Source organism: Poromitra crassiceps (assembly GCF_964638095.1).
Source record: "Poromitra crassiceps genome assembly, chromosome: 13".
In the NCBI taxonomy this organism is placed as follows: domain Eukaryota; kingdom Metazoa; phylum Chordata; class Actinopteri; order Beryciformes; family Melamphaidae; genus Poromitra; species Poromitra crassiceps.
In genome coordinates, this window is record NC_139644.1 from 18475207 (window position 1) to 18493225 (window position 18019).

General features: G+C 43.6%; 1 protein-coding gene across 2 annotated transcripts in view; it reads right to left on the minus strand.

The window, feature by feature from the left end:
- The window catches only part of pbx4 (pre-B-cell leukemia transcription factor 4), a 37420-nt gene extending 23132 nt beyond the window's left edge, over nucleotides 1–14288 (minus strand). For both annotated transcript variants that reach the window (XM_083649827.1, XM_083649826.1), the window contains exons 1-2: nucleotides 13634–14288; nucleotides 8834–8907 (exon numbers count right to left, since the gene is read on the minus strand). In XM_083649827.1, coding sequence (XP_083505953.1) covers nucleotides 8834–8907; nucleotides 13634–13818 — 259 coding nt within the window. In that variant the 5' untranslated portion in view covers nucleotides 13819–14288. The remainder of the gene's footprint in view (nucleotides 1–8833; nucleotides 8908–13633) is intronic.
- Between the last annotated feature and the right edge of the window lie 3731 nt (nucleotides 14289–18019).

An 18019-nucleotide genomic window follows, 5' to 3' on the forward strand; every position in this document is an offset into this window, starting at 1 on the left:
CTCTGCGTGAGGCAGACAACTTATTCTAGATTAGCATATGGCCCTAACACATCAATCCAAGTGTCATCCATCTACACTCCCTCCCTGACAAAGAGCTCCAGGATGTTAGAAGGAGAGTGGGGTCCCCAGCATCCGCAATAACCCAAAACATACTCCTAATCCTGGGATGGCTGGTGTATGCCCCCCCCCCACTCCCCACCCGCCCTGATGTCTCCATCTCTCCCCTGCATTTATGACATGGTGTGAAATATACAAACATACTGTGTGGGACTGCGATGTGCACTACTACAGAGGGGTGGAAGGCTCCCATCAATTGTAATTAATCCTTAATTAGTCAGGATTAGGAGCCGTGCTCCGACACTCTCCCACCCCACCACCACCACCACCAAACCAATGCAATCCAGCTGAGGCCACATTTACATATCTTTAATTAAAGAGAGGTGTGGTTTCCTTTAAAAGCAAGCCTCGACGCAGTGTGAGAGGCAGAGCCATGCTGAGAGAGAGGGAGGGCAGCCCAGATGAAGAGGTAGGACTGGGCACTGCCTGGACACCCACAGGCTGATCCTGGACCAGTGCTGATACCTCACTCAAGTGTGTCCTGATTACTTGTTCTTGCTTATAAATCCCAAGAACATGTGTGTGTATCTGGTGCAAGCCACAAGATCACAATCACACACACACACAGTGCCGTCGCCAACTATTAAAAAACACCAATATCCAGCCACAGTGTTCTCTCTCTCAAGTATTGACAGATCACGACCCAATCACAGCGCTTGGTGAATCACGGCCATCATACTGCAGGGCTGTTGAGATGAGCAATTCCACAGAGCTTTTCCAATCCTAAAAGCCACTCCAGAGACCCGCTTCCCTCTTCAATATATACAGAGGCCCAATCCCTGCAGGAATACTACCACATGGGGAAATCAGTGGGCCCACACACCATTAGGCCTGGGCTGAGGGGCTGAGGGGCTGGGGTGGTGTTTGAAGGCTTGCGTTGGGGGGTGGGGTGGGGTGGGGGGTGGTGTCTGTCAGGGCCAGGGGTCTGTGTGATATTAGCCGTCTGCCAATCTGGCTTGGGGAATGGACACCCAGTAATTACTGCTGCTCTTACTGCCTCATCAATCTCCCTCTATCACTCAGTGCACCCCACCACACACACACACATGCACGCACGCACACATGCATGCACACGCGCACACGCGCGCGCACACACACACACACACACACACACACACACACACACACACACACACACACACACACACACACACACACTATCTTTTTCATTCTCTTCTGTAAAGAGCAGGGGAGAAAAACCGATTGAGTGGCAGGACACCATAAACCACAAGAGATTCCTGCAAAAGCAATGAGATAATCCAGCTCCACTGCATACAGAGTGAGTGTGAATATGAAAGGGAGTCGAAAGAACTTTAATGATATGAAGCTTTGGGGGTGTGACTGGATCGTGGTGGACGGCTGACTATCGTTTTAGACCGTACTGGTCGTTATATGACCTAACCCGAAGCTACCAGACCTGTGTCTTCAATCTGTCCGATTGCCACAAATGGTAATCAAACTATTTTTTAAATATTTTCTGAAACTTCTTACTGCTCTCTTGGGTTAAAAGGCACTGCAGGCACCCTAGTAAAAAATATAATAAAAGACTTAGGTATCCAACAACTCGTAACATTTTATGGCGGCGTTCTAAATTAAGCTCTTTGAAAACGAATAATAATTAAAGTGCTTTAATGAGCCTTGTGATTCACTGGACTTCAGGTGCTGTACTCTATCACAGTCAGGAGCCAGGAAAACATCCTAAGTCATTAATGTGAGGACTGGCTCTCAACGTTTGAGCTTTATCAATTAAGTAAGCTCCATCAAGGGCTCACCTGGTGGAACGCTTTGTCCTTCACGCAGCTGACCCGGGTTCCAATCCGACCGGCGGTCGTTTGCTGCATGTCTTCCCTCTCTCTCCCTCCCTGCTTTCCTGTCGCTGTCTAGCACATACTATCCTTCCTATTAAATAAAGGCAAAATGGCAAAAAAAAAAAAAAAAAAAAAAGTAAGCTCCATCAAGTGTTTTCTTTTTCTTTGCTGTTCTCTGAAATGACGGGTTTAAAAATGCAAATGAGATTTCACAAGGGACTTGACAAGTTACAGGTTTCTGCTAACTTTGAATAAACAAATGACAGCTGTGTGTTACTCCCGCCAGTGTTTTTACAGCTACAACAATGCTGTAATTCAATTAACATCTAATTGGGGCCCATTTGGTTGCTGGATTGTAATTAGGACTACACTGTTAACGGATTAAAGGGGAATAGCATGATGTTATTGCTCTGTCCTAGGACCCTATATAACAGATTGTTTATGGACAGCAGTGAACAACACAAGAAAGCAGCGTCACCCCAGCTCCCTATTCTGTGATGTCACTGATACGCAGCCCCGTACAGAGGCATCTGGAAAGAATGGAAATGCAGATAAGGGAAGGTAATTGGCCCCTTTTGCACCAGTGCTAACAAAAGTACAGTGTCAAGTGCTTTATTGCTTTGATAACAACGGCAGTAAAACACCATGATTGTATTTTAAGAAAATAAGTACACAAATGTTCAGTAAAAATCTTGATAAATAGTTCAATAATAATAGTAATTCTAATGCTTCTGCCAAACAAAATAGTTAGCACTTGAACACTAAACAATGTTAGGGTTCAGCATGTTTCTCCATTTGCCCAGTTGAGCCAGTACATCAGTGAAAATATAGTAGGAGAAATTAGAATACTGGTCTGCAGATAAAAATTAAAATACACACATATTTCATAATAATTAATTCCTATATGATGTATGATATTCACTAATGATTGAAAAAGAAATTGCAAATATGCAAATATCTGTGAATGAATTAGAAATTCATGAATTGTAAAAGTGAATTGTTTAAACTGTATTAGCAAACACTACATCAGGAAGTAAGCTAGGGGCAAATGTAGAATGTTTACTGTATGTTGTCAAGTTAAAACCGGGGTCTGATGAGGCGTTGTCAGCTAGCTGCTTTGCCAACATACCAGCCAAGTGCTGCCGGCTCTTATTGTGGACATCAGCTGTGTGTTTTTGCAGCAATTGTTGGTGCCTTGAAAAATCAGCCGGTTTGACCCACTTTACTCAGACAGGGTATACTGTATGCAGGAATCCTGAAGTTAAATCCAATACCTTTTAAGACCTTTTTCAAGAGTATTTCAAGCCCTCAACACCACGATAGAGGTGTAAATCACAAATTTCATCACAATACAATATTATATAGGTTTTTTTGACAACGAGACGATATTTGCTGATATCACAAAGTCTGCCACGATACGATATTGAATCAATTCAGAGGTCTGAGATCTATATGGGACAATATCTATGCTCATTTAACACCATCAGCACAAAAGCTACAAAATGTAATACCTCTCAAATGGCAATTAAGACTTCGTAATACTTTTTAAGAGCCTTAATTTTCCCGAAATTGATTGATCAATTTTTAATACTTTTCAAGACCCCTGTCAGATAGACGACAAGTGGTGCAAACACCACCGGAGTCGGGACTCATTCACAATTTTAAACCAAAGGAAACGATCGCCTCTACAATGAGTGTGTTTACATGCACACTGCACAGTAATAAACCGTTTATTATCAGATCTCTAGAGTCACCTCATTATCAAGTGGTGATGTAAACGGCATCCTTTGCCGGATAAAGGCCGTTATCGGTTTATGAGAAAACCGATAAACACACCTAGGTTTCTGCTGAATCCCTATGCATTGCAGTCAATGCCACACACTTTGAGGTGAGTTCCCAACTACCCACTATTTACTAAGTGCATAAATGTGGAAATCAGATTATTGCCAGTTAGCTGTTTATTCTCACTTATCTGTTTATTGTGTACATGTAAACGCACTCATTGACAGAAACACTTTTTTCTTTTTGCATTGTAATTTGGAGTTCCCAGCACTGTGTCTGCTCCACAAAAAACTCTGAGTAAAAAACCCCACTAAACTGAGTAAAACCCCACTAATATGCGCGAAACCCAGCTTTTTCTTCAGTCTAAAAGTTACGAGGGGCAATTCACTAACGGGGCAAATGACTCTGCAGTAGGCATGGGTTTTTACCGGCTCCGCTCCGATCGGGAGGCGATATAAATATCGCACCCATTTTTCGCCCCTTTTTCCGGCACGTTGCTATGATGACGCACATTGAAGTTACCGGACGTTGGCGCATAAATAGCCCATTTTGTTTTTGGACCATGCAAGATGCAACACTGGCAAGACAGCGAGGTAAGAGAGCTTCCCCTAATTTGAGGGGAAGAGGAAATAAAAATACAGGATACTGGCACAGTGAGGAACACTGTGACATACAACATATCGAAAATGCAGAGTGAAAGAGGCATTGCTCGCACCCCACGGCAAGTTTTTATTTATATTTATCCTTTATTTATCCTGGAAGCTCCCATTGAGATACAAGATCTCTTCTTCCCAGGGAGTCCTGGTCAAGTAATCTCCCACTTTCCACTGTGTTTATAACCCTGTTTTCTGGCGCTTTTGACATCAAACGTGCCTCATGTGAAAACACATTCGACATCACGTAGAGAGAGAGAGACAGAAAGGTACTTGCACTGTGAAAGTGTCAATGGCCTTTTTTTAGCGTTTAACACAGGTCTTGCCTGCGTTTCAAACCATGCCTATTAAGCAGGCTTTTGATCTGGATGCAGTATATTATTATATTATTATAATGCTGAGGCGGCGTCCCAAATGAGTGGTCAGAAGAAGCAGGACAGAGAGGAGCGGGTGCCAGTGACAGAGCACAGACCAGACACATTTCTGGGCACCTAATGGCTCGTACACACTACCAGATTGCACTACTTGCAATATTGTATATATCTCCTTATCCCTCCTCCTCTGCACCTCCCATATTTCCTCCTCAGCTCCTTGAAGACACATCTCGCACCGCGGGCCACACACACGAGTCAGAGAATAGGGGTCGAGTTCAGCCCCAACAACACAAACTGTTTATTGAAACGGTTGTGCATTGAATCATGCGAGGAGACATGACGTTCAACCTGGAAACCATATCAAAACGGTGTACACCGTTATCATATTGAACACACCCCAGCTGATCCCTGCACGTTAGTAAACAGTGGAGCTGCTTGCAACAATAAAAGTACTCCGATTGCGAGAAAAACAACAACAAACGTGCAAAGCCACATATAGTTATAAGCCAAATAACATAGCTTACTACTTTGATTACCAAATAAATCAAGAGGAAGTAAACAGAAATGAGTGAAAAAGACAAGCTGAGAAGAGCAGCTCTGGCAGGGCAGTGCTTTGAGCGCCAGTCTCAACCCACGTGACAACTAGTCGCCGTCTCCTGGTAGGTGTCAACCTGTGCTAGTTAGGTTGACGCGTCAGACTGTCTGTGACCTTGTGTGTTACATGCCTAACCCCCCCCCCCCTTCTGCTGGCATTTGAGTGATAGCTGGGATGTTTTGGGAAATTGGGATGAATACAATTTGCTGTGGGCGTGTCATATGAGCACAGCCTATGGTGAGCATGGTTGTAGCCATCAAGGTGAGGCCAGAACACAGAACGTCAACAATGGCAACACAGCAGTAAGAGAAGAAAGTAAGGCGAAGCTAAACGGCAGACGGGCAGACAGGAGGTTCTAAAAACATGGGTCAACACGAGCATTGCTTTTCCACACTGGCGCCATCCGAAGGAGATGAAAGGGATGAGAAACAGCACACAGCTGGCTTGTATACTGCTAGACGTGTAGGATGCTAGCCAATTTGTTCCAGTTTCTACACAGCCCACAGAGTTCATCAGACGACAGCTTATCAACGTGAGCGAAACGTTTCGGGGCGTGGACTTGGAGCAGGACTTGCGATACATTTTCCTGCCTCAAAGCAAAAAAGTTGCATATTTATTGTAGCTATAATTTTCATCCTGAAAACGGTCCAAAAATAAACAACTGAGCATGTTCAGGCTTCAAAAAGAAGGACTTGAGCTGGGTGACAGAAAAGAGTGAGTGACACTTTCAGCATCGTCATTTGTCAAAGCACAGGATATGCATGAAAGTAAGGGAGGAATGCCTCAAACAAAACTAAAGTAAATGAAAAACTTCTGAGAGGAACTGCAGTGGCCTGTGAGAGAGATTTTGGCATAAGCTGTCCCATTGCAGCAAGAGCTATTTTTACAGCAAATACCCATGAGAGAGAGAGAGAGAGAGAGAGAGATAGAGAGAGAGAGAGAGAGAGAGAGAGAGAGAGAGAGAGAGAGAGAGAGAGAGAGAGAGGGGGAACAGAACTGAGTTGGAGCAAAGCCACTGTCTCTTCAACTTTCATCATTTCACATCTTTCTCCAACTGCTGTAATTTCTTTCTCCGGAGTGAATCGTTAACAAAGTATTAACGGGGGGGGGGGTCAAATTTCTCACAGATGAAGGTTATGTTTAATGTGAGAGCTCAGGACAACAGAGGCACTGTACTGTGTGTGTGTGTGTGTGTGTGGGGGGGGGGGGGGGCACTGGCATTTGCGCAGAACATTTCCTTTACAATGAAAACAATCTAACCAACTGCAGCACTCAGAGGAATTCACCTCCCCTCCCCCACTCCCCACCTCCCCTCCCCCTCCTCCTCCAGCACCATTACATTACCATATCAAAGCCGCGAGTTCAGAGCAAGTCTTCTCTTTCAAGAATGGGAGCGAAGCAAAGGGAGGGAGGGGGAGAGGACAAGACCCAAGCAGCAGGAGTAGACCCAAGACCGACTTTGCTTTTATCCCTGTGCACTGCGCGTGTGTGTGTGTGTGTGTGTGTGTGTGTGTGTGCGTGCGTGCGTGCGTGCGTGCGTGTGTGTGCGTGCGCGGCGCGCGTGTGTGTGTGAGAGAGAGAGAGAGTGTGTGTGGGTGTGCCTACAAGTGCGCGTTTGTTAGTGAAAAGACTGCAGAAAATCTGTGGAGATACTAGAGGACTACTGATTGGGTCTTCCACAAGCTACACTGGAGAAGTCAATTCACATTCCAGAGGCACATAATGGAGCCTGCAGGGGGTCCGCTGGGGTAGCAGAGAGATGCCAGAGCAGGTACACAGTGCTGTGAGGAGGGCATTATGTGGCAGATGGCCAGCAGAGTACGGGCAGAGCCACAGATCTCTACGCAAACACACACACTGCCTTTAGGTTTGGCAGATTCAACCGAAGCATACCCCAGTGTTGTTTACCTCTCCGTACGGTTCCCCACATGCACACCTGATCCGTTTCCCCCCACTCAGCTCACTGTAGCATCTACACGCACTCACAGAGCCGCTCTCTAGTTTGCCGGGAGACTAAATGTGAAAATCAAAGTGAATGGCATTAGGGTAAATAAGACCACTGGTTGCCTGGGAAACAGTGTACCCTGCCCCGCTCACTCAAGCCTAGCCTTTACTTTCCTCCAATCACTGGAGAGCAATAATACATTATTGACAGAGGGCCACAACAGGCAGCAGTGCAGCATTTTCAAATTGTATTTGAACAGGAGAGATTTGCTGTAACGACATACACAGAGAGAGAGAGAGAGAGAAAGACATAAAGACATAAAGCGAGAGATATACAGAGAGAGATATACAGAGAGAGATATACAGAGAGAGGATTCAAAAAGCCGCCCCATTCACACGACCATAACCATCAATCTGCTATATCTACTCAGGCCCTCCTCCTTTGAACCACACTAGAATGTGTCAGCTAGCTGAATGGAATAGCTAACAAGATGGGAATAAGCAGCTAGTTTACTTCCTGTAGGCCTCAGAGTATGTGCAAATTCAAACTAATTACATAAGCAATCATTTACATCAGGTCTTATGTATTTGGAATAGAGCATTATTTGTTAAGACAAGGTCAGAATTGACATTTTCAATTTGCTCCATAAGCATGTACTGTTTGTTTGGATGACAGTATTGCATTCACTGACATGCATAGTTTTGTTACCAATAGACAATTACCCCACACTGTGTTGTAGGGTTGTTTAACAATGTGTAAAAAAAACACACACGTCCCCTTTGTACTAAAGTAGCATAACAGTTTCACTACAGTATATATAGCAATAATAACTCCCGTGGAGTTTTCCATGTGCCAACTGTCAACTAGCTGTGCATAAACTTACTGTCAGGATCAAGTTTCAGTTCTTTAAGTAATAGTTTGGATAATGGAAGCTTCAGGTCTACATCCCCCCCATTTAATCTAGTGGGTTATGTGCCTGATGTTGTGACATTAATCTGTAATATGAGGGCTGGGTTTCCCCCATAGTTCAAGAATTCTGTCACACTCAAATTAAATAATTTGAGCTGGAAATTGACCAGAACGCGAAACTATACGACCCAGCCGACTAGTTTTTCCTTAATTCTGCTATTCCATGTCCAAATGGAAAACTACTTGAAAAATGAATATGAAGACAAGAGTTGGTCTTGGTCTTTCAAATAGTCGGACTAGTGTTTCCAAGGAGGCACCAGCCCAATAAGATTTGTTTCGGCAGTGAGCACGAAGTCTGGACAGAGGCCAAACATAGCTGAAGTTTGTCTATAATTACTTGGCCAAAACTACAAACACGAATGGATGGGATAAGCTTGAACTAATGCTATATTTTCAAATCCCTGCAGTTAAATTGGCTCTAAAAACCTAATAGGATCAATAGAACGTCAATAGAGTTCTCAGTGTGGCCAATAAAGGATCAACTTAGTGCCAGGGAGACAATTATCAGAGCCATGGATACACTCTATGTAAACAGTGGGATACAAGCTGAACAGAGTGAGAATATAAAGAGAGAGCAAGTAGAGACTCACCCGTCTTCTCTTTGATCTCACAGAGAACGCTGAAGAGGGCTGGCTTCATTCTGTGACAGTTCAGGGCATGCTTCCTGTAAGAGAGCGGGGAATAAAAGAGAGGCGAGGGGGATTACGATAAACAGACCTCTATCTCCAGTCGCTCCACGTCCTCCCCCATAAAACAGGTAGAGGTCCTGTATGTATTAGGATACAGCATTTTCAACAGTGTGGTGCAACACAGAATGACAGAGCCAGCCATGCTGTTTAAAGGCATTTTCACTAGTCAGATGCCTTTGTCGGTGCACTTAAGCATTGCTAATGTGTCTCACCTAGCAAGAGTAATGTTGTCATTTGGATGCTTTGCACTGTGGGATAGGCAATGATGTCAAAACTCAAGGTCACCATTATCGTGCACCTGATTTCACAGTTAATGCATGGCAATCTAATTTCTACCTCTCACACACAAAGACCTGTTCTATGAACGTAGGTGAATTGACAAAGACGATCAGTAGATGGTCGATTGATGAAGACGATTAGGAATAGGCTAAAGTGCAATTTTATTTTATGCACAGATGTTCTCTATTTCCATACGATATAATGGTAATTACAAAGGAGAAAGGGCAACATGTCTACCATTCAATGTAAACAAATCAAATGATATCAAGAAACATAAATAAATGCATGTGAATTCACACGCACACAGCTTACCCCTTTGTCTTATTAAACACGTGAGACTGGACTACTGAAGCAAAAACCTGCTCCTAGAATGACCCTGACTCTCACGCCACTACTGAGAGTAGTGTTCACTACTAAATTGACAGTACACAACAAAAACAATTAACATCACAAAAAGGTGCACTTCAGCAAAAGAACGTATGGAATCACATTTCTAAAGTTTAAATATGTTTTAAATTGCATACAAACACATAAAAGACATCACAAAAACAGCTATAACTAGTGCATTTCTGATCACTTGTTTTTCAGATCCTGTAGTTTACACAAGCAAGGCACTAGCAGGTATATTCTATTGAGATATTCAGTCTATTACAAATCACAACAGCCATAATCTAGAGCAAAAACAGAAATTTTAATGTTCTTACAATTGTAATCAGTGAATGGGGAGGGGGGGGGACATTACTGATGCTCAACATACAATTCAAGTTGACATGGAAAAACAAAACCAGCATGAGACCTCTGCCTCTAATGATAATGAGCATGAATTGGAAAAGACGACACACACAAAAAAACTTGAAGATCATCCCAAAATCAGGCATTCCTTTTCCAAGACATCACCAAGTGCACACCAAAAACAACCACAGATGAATATGATTTGGCTACACCTGACCTCAACACCAATTCCAGTTGTGAATGTCTACCACTAATGACTATGGGGACCAGCACTAGACGAATGTTACGCCTGTATGCCAACGCAGTGTACCTATGTTTCTACAGAGATAGCAAGGCATTTTGGTGTAAAGAGAGTAAGCGTCTAGAGTGAGTATGTAAGTATGTCCACCTATGTATCAGTTTAATGTTGTCACTGCTGGATTTGAGTTGGGGGGTTGCCTTCAACATGGAGGGTATGAGCAGGAGGGGGAGAAGGGGGTGCTCATGCGGTCCTGTACTGACCTGTGCTGGAAGTTGAGTGGCAGGCCACCCCCTGCCGTGCCCCCCCCTGCTCCCCCTCCCTCTGTGGGGTCGTCTGATCCACCCCAATGCGCCGGCGACTCCTCTGGCCAGCATCTGAACATATGGCGACAGGGTGAGAGGATGAGGGGCGGGGTGGTGTGCAGGTAGTCTGCAACACCAGCTTCCTGTACTGCCCGGCCTGACCACTCCCCATCCCAACACACTGCCACCCTACGCCACAAGGGCATCACGCTCCTGAGTGAGCCACCTCACACGTTCATTTGTTGAGCATTACTAGAAGGGGGGAGGTAGTTCTGTGGATGGCAAACTTGATTGGGGTAAAAAAAAAATGAGGGCTGTGTGTGCATTAGAAGTAATTCCAGCTGCTGCAGTGGCGCAAGTAAGTCCATATTAGCAGACCAATTTTGTACACACAGGCTGCGTAGTACCGAAGTCATGCTCGAGTTTTTGCCTTTTACCTGGAATAAACCCGAGAAGGAAATGAGCACCAGCCAGATACTGGTACAGTAAGTTCAAGGCAAGCTACTCTATCAACGGTAAACAGCAACTGTTCAGAGGCCGAATCTTTCATCATTGGAATCAACTTTATTGATGTACATAATATACATGAATGCATTGAGAATTTGTGCTGTATGCAATATCAGAGGTTTTCAAAGTGGGAGGCGAGCCTCCCCAGGGTAACTCCAAACAGTTTCAGGGGAGGCTCAGTGAATGGAAGTAAAAAAAATAGTACATTAGTTAATTGCATTAGTTATCAAAAGGAAATCACATAGAATAGCTGTGCGTGTGATTTGGTTAAAGAGATAGTTCAGAGATACAGTAGCTTTGGGGAATTTTACTGTTTTCCCCGCTTTCCCAGAGTCACAAACAAGTAAATGCCTTCAGACAGATGTTTTTTCATGTATCTAGTCTCGTCTGAACTGAAGTATGCCAAACCGCAAAATCAAGCTATCTTAGCTCAATTGCTGAGTGTCTATATGGGCTCAAATAACATAATCATGATCCCATAGGCATCCAGAAATTTTGCGAAACTACGGTAAGCAAGTAAACCCGGGGGCAGAGGGGTGCGCGCTTTACCTGAGGGGAGGCCCACAGTCTCAGACTTTGAAGACCCCTGTGCTATATAATCTCTAGTTCTCTGAACTACACTACTAGGCTGCATCCTCCTATGAATTACCGTAGTCCTCCACACATAATGGAGGAGACATGCTCTGAGTGGGAGTTTAGATCAATACACATCTCTCTACCAGCCTAGAGCAAAGCAATCTTTGGCACTTCCGAAGCAGCCACACCTTTATCTTTAATTAGTTTTTCAGCACAGCCTTTTAAAATCTACTAATAGACCACTTCTATTCTAGCCTACTAAACAATTCTTTAGACAAGCACTGTGGTTTTTTAAATACACAAAAAAGTGGAATTCACATTATCTGATTCAGTTTAGTATTAATAACAACTAGGCTTTGTTGTGTAAATGGTCATAACAAATCAGAATGATAAAAAGGGCTAGTGACAAAAGTCAAAACCCAGAATAGGCAAATAATAACAATAATATAATACTCCTACTAATAATAATAATAATCTGCGAAAAACTAAAGAAAAAAAATTAGATGTCTACACAAAATAATGCCAAACAAAATGTTTCACTCCAATGATTAGGATGAGCTATTAAGTCCTCAAACTTGTTCTGGAAAAAAAGGTAATATCCCAGTGTTCATAAGCTGCTGGTATAGCATCATCCCTCCCCCTCACCACCACCATCTCATTAATAGAAACTCGATTTGCGGACAGCTGCACTCGCGTACACATTATAGGAGAATTGATTGCACCCAGCACACAATGAAAAGGATGAACACCAGGGAGGGAGGGAGTGAAAGAGGAGTGAATTAATTAAGAGAACCAGGTGGTCAAATGTTGGGTGGAAAATCACTAGCTAATGACACATCACACTGTGCCCACAGTCTTGCAGTGGACGCTTGTCTATTGTTAAAATACTAACGCCTCAACTTAAGATGACCTTATGCACCTTCGAGCCACATGGCAAATGATGAATGTGTGTGATTGGCATATTGCTATGCATACTCTCGACAACCGTGATATGTAAACATACCTCTTGTGCAAACATAAGTGAGGAGTCATATAAATGAGAGATTGCTGTCATCACGGGCAGTAACGTTACTGGCCCGACATCATTTGAGGCCATTCAACAATCACCCCCTTAAATTATCTACTAACGCTAATTTGCATTTCAATGACAAACGTTATTGACAAAAGCACTCATTAGCTAGAGATGTAGAAAGGCGATCATGATAGCCAGCAACACATCATCCACGCAATTAGGTACTTTGCTGTAGCCTAGATTTTATTACACGCAGGTAGACCAAATTAGGCATATTCTGCAAAGCTTTGGTAGCATGGCCAGACCGTATTTCGCTTCGATGGGCTGCCTCCAACAACTAGCAAAACAAACAGAGATCTTTGCATGTCGCTGCTTACTCAAAGTTTTTGATGGATTGTCACAATTAAAACCAAAAGAGAATCTGGGTCGCTCACCTAGTGATCTATCTATGGACCAATATAGCCATAATTGAAAGTCTCCTGAAATATAAGATCCATCTTTGGGATAATAAAAGCCATAGAATATTACAACTAAACTAATGCACGCGCAGGGCAAATAGTATTATTGTAGAAAAAGTAGACAACATGTGCCACATAAAGGGGTTAGATTGTATAAGGCTATCATTATCATTGCGGGTAAGGGGTCAGCACTTTTTACTGTTAGTGTGGAATGGATGTAGAAATCGTAACTATTATCCCCATATTAGTGTTTATGAACTACGGGGTTTGATAACTTCCTAGTAACGTTGTACAAACAAAAGAAACAAGCAAAGGAGCATGTTTTCAAACTGCAGCAAACACCACTGCAATTTGCGAATACAGGTTAACGTTACCCTACAAGTTAATTTATTGTTTTAGCAGCTAATTAGCTAACGTTACACTAAAGTGTGAAGTTACCTCAATGTTACCACTGTGCATTAACGTAACCGCACATGAATGTGAAACTCAAGCAGATAATAGAAAAACACATCCAGCATAACGTTATTTTAGCCTAACGTTAAGCTAGCCTGTGTTGAAAACATCGGCATCTTCTCAGTCTTTCGCATGTCTTACCTGGCCTGTGCTTCGTCCAGGCTTTCGTCGGTGATGGCCATTATTTGCTGTAGGATATCCCCTATGTCTTGTTGAGGTTGCCCGAGTGATTGCTGTTTCCTGACCGAGTCCGGGTCACCCACATCGGCTTGTGATAGTCCAGCGAGTCCGGCGAGACTCGTCAGCATCCTGGAATGGTCATCCATACTTTCAAAGAAAACTCGCCGTTTTCCCTCGGTCGAAGAATACAAATAGCTAGCCAGTTAGCTAGCCAGCAAAGTATTTTCCACGACAAATCATACACCACTTCTTAATTTATCCGATCGCTAAGATTAGCTCGTAGTTCCCAGCTGTTGTCACTTGTCAGAAACGATAGTAAAAACGCGCTCTACATCCGCCTGTGTTTTTACTTATTCTCAAGTCAATAAACGCGGCCAAGCTAATGCTACTAGCTAACTACCGTGTGTGAAAAGCAGCTAGCAGCAAAAAAGCAGCAGCAGCGACGAGCTCAGCTAGCCACACATGCACAGACTGTGTGAGCTGGCGGACAGTGTGTCGCACATTTTCCAAGAAACGTAAAAAAAATATAACGTGCAGACACTTTGCGTTCAAATAAAACACGCCAGTTCGAAAAAGCGCAAGACGTGTCGTGTGGACACCGAGCAAGCTGGCGGACTGTCCAGCTCCAGACCGTCTATCAAAACAGAGCAGGGTTTGCCATTGTTGTTGTCGCGAGGGGAGCGTCAGCGTGTGGAGGAGAGGATGTTCGGGGCTGCGCGAGCGGTGTGTACCTACCTACCCATTGAACACCAGTGAGCGTGAGCTTGTGTGTAGGCTAATCAGTAGGCTAGTCTACTATAGCTAATTTATTCAGATACTCAGCTACCGCTATGTTAGCTGGTGTATGGCCACAAGCAACATAGAAAATGTGGATTTTATTTTTGCAACGATGTTGGACATAAAGAGCTTTCCATCTTTCCATCCTCTAAACGAGTGGTTCTCAAAGTGGGGTTCGGGGACCCCCAGGGGTACTTAAGGGGGTTCCAGGGGGTCCCCAGCAAAAAGTGGGATACCGTAATTTATTTTCACTATTCCATCCATAAGTAACAACGATAGCACATGACTAGTCTATTTTGGTCATAGGTTTTCTGTAATAAAACATCCAAAAGCAAAAATCCTATCAGATGGGACCCTGCTGGGACAAAATCGTATCAAATGGGGGGGGTCTGGGGTCTAATTTTGGTCAGTTTAGGGGTCCTTGGCACGAAAAAGTTTGAGAACCACTGCTCTAAACTGAATAGCTGTTACATCAACTCATAAGATTCTCCTGAAGGCCTTTATTGCCAACTAGAGGCTCGAGCCCTCTAGTCACCAACCAACCACCACCAATTAGTTTCTGAATGGAACTGCTGTGCAAGTGTAACCTTAGAAGCGCTGTAATTTACATGTTAGAGTTCAGCAGCATAATAGAACACGTTTCAAAACAAACGTTTGAAATTAAGTCTTAAAACAACATTGTTAAAATGGTGTTTTGAAGAGCTGGGATAATGTGCTAGTTGACTTTGTGCCATACATCTTCTTTAGTTAAAATTGGGTGGGGTGGCGGCGGTGTTACATGTCATCAGTGATGTCACTTGAGCAATTGTGATGTCATCAGTGATGTCACAGGAGCAACTATGATGTCATCAGTGATGTCACTCGAGCAACTGTGATGTCACTCAGGCAGTTGTGATGTCATCAGTGATGTCACTCGAGCGACTGTGATGTATGAGCCGATGGCGCCGAGGTGGGTGGGTGGTGTCTCTCTCTGTCTGCCAGTCACGATTTTGGGAGCCCGCGGAGGGGGCAATTTCCATAACTTCAGCCATGGCGTATATCATCTCCAAAGTCTCCAGCCTAGGAATCGTGCGCGCAAGATTCCTAGTAGTTGTAGAAATCTGAAAATTGCTATTGTTGTAATAACAAAGGTGTTAAAGCCACAGGACTTGCAGGTCAGAGACTGTGGCTCCATGTCATTGGCTGCAGCTGGACAGATGCCCCTTGGAAACCTGTCCTGGTGCCACTGGTGTGGGGCCAACTAGGCTATATAAACCACATTGGTCAAACAGGGCACACCCAAAGTATAAAACACTGTGATACTAATCTGTGTGTTAATGGGAGAAGGAAGACTTACTAAGACAGTCTGAAATGACTTGCAGCTTTACAATGATAGACTTCAACTGAATATTGAATCTAATTTGGTCACTATAAGTCCAAAAGTGTATTCACTGATATACAACATGTGTACACAGATCATGGCAATTTCTGGGCAATATTGGAACTCAAAGCAAAACAACAGTCCAACCCAAGACCATCACTCTGTCCTAAACCCCCAATGAATGAAACATCCCATCAGTTTTCAGTATGAAAATGTTGACAGCACAGATTGAAAACAAGTGTCCTCGCTTTTTGCAAACTGGGCAATTCTGCTGTAGTTTATCACTCAGATCAGAGAGACAGCTTTCCAAGACGAATGGCCAGCTGAATGGATGTGGAGGAGAGCCGCAGCCAGCGCTGCTGTACTGAGAAGAGATGATGGGTGTGCATGAGGGAGTGGGACCAAACTGGCAGTGGTTTATGCTGACTCTCCACACATCCATCTACTACAATCTGTGGCTAATCAATCTAAAGTTAAGAGACAAAAAGAATAGGGAGAATACAGTAAGCCGTAACAGTAATTGCTCTTTGCATGTGCATATAGTACAACAGCGCAGTGGAATTTAGGCCCAAAAAAAGCATAGTTCTATCACAACTAAAACCTTGTAAAATCCACCATTTAGCATGCAGGTTCCAAAATAAATAAATAAAATCTATCTTCACTTCATTTCTTTGTCGGTAAACTATAAACAAGGAACACGAAGGAAGGCTGGGATCCCCGCAGCAACACATCAAGGTCCAAATATGCATTATTTCCTAATCAAACAGTCCAATCAAAATGACTTCTAACATGGTGTTTCCTGGGGTCACCTAGATCAGTGGTTCTCAACATGGGGTCCAGGGACCACCAGGGGTCCTTGAGGGGGTTCCAGTGGGTCCCCAGCAAATTGATGAATTGTTAAACGTCTCCATTGTTTAATTTCTAAGAAGTTAACACAATTAAGATAATGTAGTAGAAGAGTGGCTGTTTTTATCATATCGTTTTATCTCTCTACCTACAATACAGATAATCATGGAATTCTGGACAAAATCATAATGTAACAATTAAAATATTCTCAGGTTCGGGGGGGCAAGAGACAGAATCTCATCAAATGGGGGTCTGTGGTCCCAATGTGGACTAAATTAGGTATCCTTGATATGAAAAGGGTTGAGATTGAGAAGCACTGGCCTAGATGACATGACATTTAAAACAGCAATTCAACAATTCAGCTTGTGGTTGAACAATTGTCCAGTGAGAAGGTGCCAGTACCAGTCAGCAACTGATCCCACTGTCATTGCCCATCATTGTCAATATACCTTTTTTTAATGAGACAATTTCAGTGATTTCTTAAAACTTTGTTGTACTTTTCCATTGCCAATTCGTTGAAAGAGCATTCCTATGCAACTTATTTTAGTACTTTGGATGCTAAAGACGGCCTCCTCTCACCACACAAGCATCAAGCCTCATTTTCATCTAAATAAGAATCGATCTCTCCTGCTGCGCACCATCCTTCCTGACGCACAACTCTCACGGTCATAACCCCACTCCCCTTCTCCTCGCTCGTCTCCTGAATACAATCAGGGGAGAAAATCTCACTACGCACCATGTTGTGGATCACAACCGCACAGCACAAAAAAGGCATTCACATATTTCATGTTTACAATAAGAAGGATTTCCCCCTGCCGCAATTATCAAAGGAACAGAATGAGTAGAATCATTAAGAAGTGAATAGCTCCAAGAGGATTGACTGACTGGCACAATGTCAAAGCTTCGTTCTGCATCAGTGGCCCAGCCAAATGCAAGAGATGGGAGTGAGTCACTGTGGGGGGGAGGGGCCTCCTCCTGAATGGTCAGGGGACACTCGCAGAAGGTGGAATAGATGCAGCAGCAGGAGAGCAAATCTGACTGGAGATGAGCGTTATAAAGGACAGGACATACCGTGAAAATAATGGGCAAACTACAGAGCAAGTATCATCTGTATTCAAACTGTTTCATGTTTTACCCACAGCAAAATGGTTTTCACAGTTAATGCTTTCCTGTCATGCATGTACAAGTCAGCTCCAAATGAAAAGGCAGGTAACCTCTGGTCAAGTTTCAGGCTAACCCTTGTGTTTTTGGGAAAAGAGAGCATGTACACTAGGGCTCCCTTACTCCTTAGCAGATTCGTATCAAGGACATTTACAAAGCACGGATGAAACTGCACAAGCATAACGTATTTTAAGTGTCCTCCA